The sequence below is a fragment of the Helianthus annuus genome, chromosome 12, assembly GCF_002127325.2.
Source record: "Helianthus annuus cultivar XRQ/B chromosome 12, HanXRQr2.0-SUNRISE, whole genome shotgun sequence".
NCBI lineage: Eukaryota > Viridiplantae > Streptophyta > Magnoliopsida > Asterales > Asteraceae > Helianthus > Helianthus annuus.
In genome coordinates this window covers 80,170,984-80,177,623 of record NC_035444.2, presented here as the reverse complement: position 1 = coordinate 80,177,623, position 6,640 = coordinate 80,170,984, and the positions used below count along the sequence as shown (strand labels likewise).

The window sequence follows — 6,640 nt, the reverse complement described above, 5'->3', positions numbered from 1 at the left end:
GGAATTTGGTACGTTTTTTGTTCATAAAGTTTTGTTTGATGATCTTTGCAGTCTTGTAGTTTTAGATGCAGAGAATCATATATGATGGAGGAGATGTATGACACTTAAGACCATGAATGTGAGGCTCAATGATGAACAATAATCACGTGACTTTGAATGACTCGGTCGATGAATATGTAGATTTTATGAGAAAGGAGGCTCATCACTCAACAAGAATAATCCGTAATACACCCATTGTGTTGTGCCAGCTGTAGTGGTATAAAATTATGGATTAATTTGATCTAATTAATAACAAAGAGACATTGTATATGCAAAGATTATATGTTATTTGATCCACTTATCAATGAGGTTGCTGAGTTACATGAAAGGCATATAGACATGAGGCTAGATGTTGATAATATGCCATATGAGGTGAAATGGGCCTATTTTTATATTTTATTCTTTATTAACCATATAACCATATTATAAAAAAAATTTACAATACATTGACCGGGTCATTCAAAGTCAGAGTATATTATTAATAGATTTAGCTCACTCGAGCACACTAAGTGTTCCATATTGCGTGATAATTGGTTGTAATATGTTCATTCAATCTATAATAACATATAGGTGTATCACTATAAGATAATGCTAATTTGGGCAAATCATTTCTCCAGGTTATTTTTTAAATACAGGAGGGCCAATTTGGAGCAATGGCTGCATCCGACGAAGCTGACAGGAAATGTTTTGAGGAGTGGATGAAAAACCGCAACAAAGTATACAAAAGCGTCGAGGTCCTCGAGGAGAAGGAGATTATACTCGAGACGTTCAAAAGTAATCTCCAGGTAATTTTTTAAATATGATGTTCGATGAAGGTAGTTTATGATGACCACTCAGATCAACGGTTCATGTCTTTAGATGAAACAAGTAGCAACAAAGAATCATATTTCGGATAATTTATCAAATTTTGAGTGTACCCAAATTATGTCTCGATTTTTTTTGGTAACGTGGCCTTTTGAATTTCTAGAATGCTAAATTTACCACATTTTATTTTTTTTTAATTTATTAAATTTCGACGGTTACCAAAATTACATCCCGATATTTTTGGTAACGTGGCCAATCATCTTTTTGATGTCGGATTGACCACGTTTTAAGGTAACTTATCTTTCCAAAATGGTTGTTTTTCTTTTAGACGGCTGAGATTTGATCTCAGCATGATCAAATTGTTTAGTTTTTTTGGAAACGGTTTCTATAACGCGGGGTAAGAAAATAACTTCCTATATTTTTGGAATTTAAAATCATTCAGTTTTTAAAAGAGTACTATAAAAACCATCAAACACCACCTCTTTTCTGATCGCCCACTACAACCTTTTCTCCTCTTTAAGCCTACTGGTAAAGTTCTTTATATAAATTTTTATTGTTAAACCGCACTCTCCTCATGTATAACGCTTTTTTACTCCATGTTTGTTTTATGTTATTTTATGTTATGTTGACATTCATTTTCTTATAACTTCATATTTTTATTCGATTCGCCATGAATTTCTACTTTATTACAGGTTAATTCATGGATCCTATGGATATCGACAGCTTGCTTACCAAAGAAGGTGATGAAACTTCTTCAAGCCATCGTGTAACTTCTTCACTAATGCTTCCCAATTGGCGCGATGATTTCTTGACAAAAACGGTTTATCATACTATGGCAGAAGTCAATGAAACTGATCAAACCCCAAACCTAGGCGATTCAACAGCATCATCCCAACCAAAGCCTGAACAAATCACCACTATCAATGTTGCGGTCCCCATCCCCGATGTGGGACCGCAACTTCAAGTTGTGGTGGATGAGTTTATTCTAAAAAACGGCTCGAGCGATGAGGAAGTGCGTACAGCCGCGAGGAATGATCTGAGATATTTTATTGAGCGCGAAGAGATAGGGATTACGACGTTGTTGGTTGTGGTTAAGTATGCTCATGAGGTTAAGAATGCTGATTTGTTGGATGCTTTTTGTGAAAGGGTGGCGGATTTGATCAAGGACAAGTAGGTGGTGGAGGTTAGAGAGATTTTTGGTATAGTTAATGATTTTACACCGGAGGAAGAACAGGCCCTTCGTGATGAGTATCCTTGGGCTTTTGAAGATTAAAGTTTTGGTTGAATGTTGGTGGTTTAATTATAGCTTTTTTGGTTGTTATGAAAATATTAGGGTTTATGTGTTTTTACTATTTATTGGGTTTGATTTACTCTTTTCTTGATGAACATCTATGGGGTTTTGAAGATTAAGGTTTTGGTTGAATGCATGTTAGTTTAGCTTTATTGGTTATTATGAAATTATGAAATATTAATTAGGCTTTATCATTTATGTCTTAATTTGGTTTAATGTTTAAACTAAATATTGATATCAAGTAATTTGGTTATTATGAAAATATTAGTTAGGGTTTATGTGTTTATTTGGAATATAATATTTTCGAATGGGAAACATTTAATATAATAGGATAATATACTTTTCAAAATAAGTCGTGAATGATATTTTCTTAAGGTTTGGATATGATATTTTTGATAATAGATATTCTTAAATTTGTAGCTTTTGTTTTGTATTTTTTTTTCTCATATTGTCAATGTTTTCTTATTTCATGTTTTTTAATCGTTTCTTATCTATCTGAAAACATATTATTTTCTCTGTCCCGTGAAATTCACGGGTATTAGCACTAGTTATATTATATGTATATAAAAAACCAACCGGTCAAATCGGTGTGAAACCAAACCGAAACCCACCCGTAAAGCAATTTGGCCCCAAATTGATGACACGCCAAACCGGTTTGAAACCAGAAAAAAAAAAAGAAAAAAAAAAGAAAAAAAAAAAAAAAAAAGAAACCCGAAATTGGCCACCTCTAAGATGGAACGTCAACAATCAATTACTTCATGAAGAATAGAAACATTCTCGAAATTTAATAGGCCCCTACACTATATGTAATCATATTTTTGTTCAATAATGTGACTTGCTTTACGTGTTGGACACGTTTTGATTTGATTTGTAATTGACTATATTTTCACGAGTTTTTTCCTAAAATGTGTAGGTGGAAAAATTATTTACTAAAATGGGTGATCTGAAAAATAATTACCAAAATAGATGTTTTGCAATGACTTTTTTCTCAAATTGGTGAGAGTGGAAAAAATATTTACCAAAATGAGTGATTTTTAAAAAAATGATTAAAATAAGTGTTATTTCTTATTTCTTTATTATTAACTAATCTATTATATTTTTTCTTTTTTTTTTCAATTAACCGAATATGTTTTTAATTTATTTTCTTCAAACAGTTACTCTTTATATTGTATTTACTTTTTGACAGACCAAAACATAATTCTTTTTTGATAACATTTTTTCTTTTATTTCCTTTTACATTTATGTAAGTTAAATCATTCTAATTTTTGAGATGTAAACGATCACTAAAGTAGCACGTTCATGTTCATTTATTTAACTTTAATCGAACAAACAATCAAACACAAACATGGTTTTCTTTTTTTTAAACAAGACATGTGTTCATGTTTACATTAACTTAATGAAATAAATGTTGTTCGTGACTATTAAAAAATAAGTTGATAATAAAAAATAATAATAAGTATCGAGTTGGCCAATAAAATTACGAACCAATCAATGTACATAAATATTTTGCCCACTGATTGTTAATTAAATTTATGTAACTTTAGGAAATACTATATTATGGGTTTTCATTTGAATTGGTAATCAACTACACGAACAATAGTAAATGAAAAATTAATCTCAAAAAAATTAAATTAAAACAGTAGATGAGAGGTATTAGCACTCAGTTTGTTTTAACATGTGTTTCATTATAAAAAAAGAAAAAAATATATATATAATAATTAGTTTAAAAAATCAATATAATGAGTTAGATGGAAGAAAAGAATATAAATGTGATAGGTTGATTAAATAAAAATAGAAGAATTATAACAGATTAGTTAAAATAAAGAAATATAAAAAAAAACCCATTTTGATAATTATTTTTCAAATCACCCATTTTGGTAAATAACTTTTCCACCAACACCCTTTTGGGGAAAAACTCATATTTTCACTATGGAATGTTTTCTTAAACAAATGTACATAATTAAAAGATTAAGAATACTTGCAACTCTAAATTCATGTGTATATTGTTAACTTAGTTCTAAATAAATTATTTGTTTGATTTTAGCTAAGAAATACTAATAACAAATAATCAGATAGCACTGGCTCAAGGTGATTATACGTGTTTATAGAATTGAGAGTGTATGTTGTAGAAATGGGAATTCCTAGGAGGTCCAGACTAGTAATCTACAAAACAATATGGACCAGAGACTAACAATATTAAATAAGAAATTAAACCAATAATTATCATATATGTATGTGTCCTGATATGAAAGTGGAATTATAAATAGCGACATAACCACTGAATGCACCAACGAAAAGTTAAAGTTGGTGGTCATATTCTCTTATCTATCACATAATTGGACACGTTTAATCCCTATCTTTTCTTAAGATTTACTTTTAAAGTATAAAAAAATAGTATTAAAAGAAAAAGATGATTGCATATTTGTTAACATAAAAAAAAAATATGTCACCACTGAACGGAATTTATACGCTTTTATAGTCGTAGGTTATTGGAAGATAAAAAAAAAAAAAAAAAAAAAAAAAAAAACTACCTCAATGATTAGGCCAAACCATATTTATATTGCTAACAATAAGTCTGTAGGCAAAAATATGAAAATAATAATAATAATAATAATAATAATAATAATAATAATAATAATAAATAATAGGCATATCTCATATACAGTTATTCTAATTTTTTTTACGCTCTTGAACACTTTGCTTATTTTGTTATTGTCACGACTAGTTTAAAAAACTTTTTTTACTTTCTCGAACACTTTGCTTATTCGGTTATTGTCACGGCTCACGACTAGTGTGATAAATGTAAGAAATTAAATCAAGACCAGTTACAAATATTGCAACAATATTATACAAGATCAGCAGTTTTTTTAATCGTTTGTTTTAGATACACCAGTTCAACCATAATTTCGAACCGTGATAACATCGCCTTTCAAAAAAAAAAAAATCGAATTTCCAACAATATCAATCTGAGTTTGACTATGTTCAATATCCAGCCCAATCCTTTGATCTTGGGCTCAAATGACAGAAGTCCTTGTCATACTTCTCCGACCATTTTTTTCTCTGGATAGTCCCGAATAGTGGTCCACAAAAAACCCGAACCCGTACCAGGACCCGAAAATAAAACCTGGAACCGGGTATTATAAAACCCGGGTTTTTTTATACCCGAACCCAACCCATAGGGTAGAGGTTGGGTATGCATTTCTGTTACAAAACCCGAACCCGGAACCGGGTTTTTTTATACCCGTTTTCAACCCGGGTTTTACGAGTACCCGGTTTCAACCCGAACCCGGAACCGGGTTTTTTCAATACCCGGTCCGGATTTCCCAATACCCTGTTCATTTTTTTTCGTTTTTTGTGTTTTTTCGAGTTTTGTACCTTGGTAACGGCTATATAGCCATTAGAAGGTGTATTATGATCATTTGTTTGGTTTACATTGTATCTCTATACCCTATAAAAGGGGTCTTTGATGACGAACAATAAACGAAGACGATCAAGTTATTCGAAGCTATCTGTGTTCATCATCTTATTCGATCCGGTTCAATGATTATTTAGGTGTCATGTATTTCTATGTTTTATGAAATAAAAAGGTTTTGCATTTTGTATTTCTATGATTTATCCAAAAGAAATGAATACCCGGGGCATACCCGAACCAAACCCGACCCTACCTGAATCCGAAAATAGGGTATTATAATACCCGGGTATTAGAAAACCCGACCCGAACCCTACCTGAACCCGGGTATATAGGGTATACATTTTTTATATAAAACCCGGACCCGGACCCGACCCTGGTATTGTCAATACCCGATTTTGTAGAACCCGGTCGTACCCGAACCCGGTTCCATACCCGGAACCGGGTATTCAGAAAACCCGATTTGTGCACCACTATTCCCGAATCCCGATTGATGACTTTAGAAATCAAATCCAAATTAATTTGAAAACTAACTTAAACATACACATTATTATCCTATAAGATGATTGGTGATAGGTGTTTTTAAAACGTATGATAGAGGTTAGTGACTTTTAGGGAGACCTATTGATTTGTTTTAGCTTGTCTTGATGACCTATTTTGTCTTACCTTTCTGTTTTATCTTTGCTTACGTTTCTTCTTAGGTGTCACGGCTAGGTACTCTTTTAGGTGTTGCGGATCTTTGGCAACAACCTCTCTTATCTCATGAGAATATTAGATAAATGTAATGTATATCCTCCTCAGACCCTACTTTACAAATGTAATATTATTGTATACATTTGTTTATTTGTTTGTTTTGTTACTATAATAATTTAAATTTCTAAACATTGATGTAAAAAAAAATCAATACTCTCAGTTTAGCCCAACAGATGCTTTTAGAGAAAGAGAAAACATGTTTAAACACGACCCTCTAACCCGTCCATTTTGCCACTTCTACGGTTTATAAAGTACCCGACCCCATTACACTGTATCAACTTCAAGACATACAAATGTCGCATTTATAAATCTGTGTAAACTAAGTCTTACCAAAAGACATTTTA

At 31.5% G+C, this 6,640-nt stretch overlaps 1 protein-coding gene across 1 annotated transcript; it reads left to right on the top strand.

Moving 5' to 3' along the window:
* Window positions 1-1,285: 1,285 nt before the first annotated feature.
* Window positions 1,286-2,314, top strand: LOC110909877. Its single transcript, XM_022154614.2, has 2 exons — window positions 1,286-1,371; window positions 1,536-2,314. Exon 2 carries the CDS (start codon window positions 1,544-1,546, stop codon window positions 2,015-2,017), a length of 474 nt encoding a protein of 157 aa, XP_022010306.1. The 5' UTR covers window positions 1,286-1,371; window positions 1,536-1,543; the 3' UTR covers window positions 2,018-2,314.
* The last annotated feature ends 4,326 nt before the right edge of the window (window positions 2,315-6,640 follow it).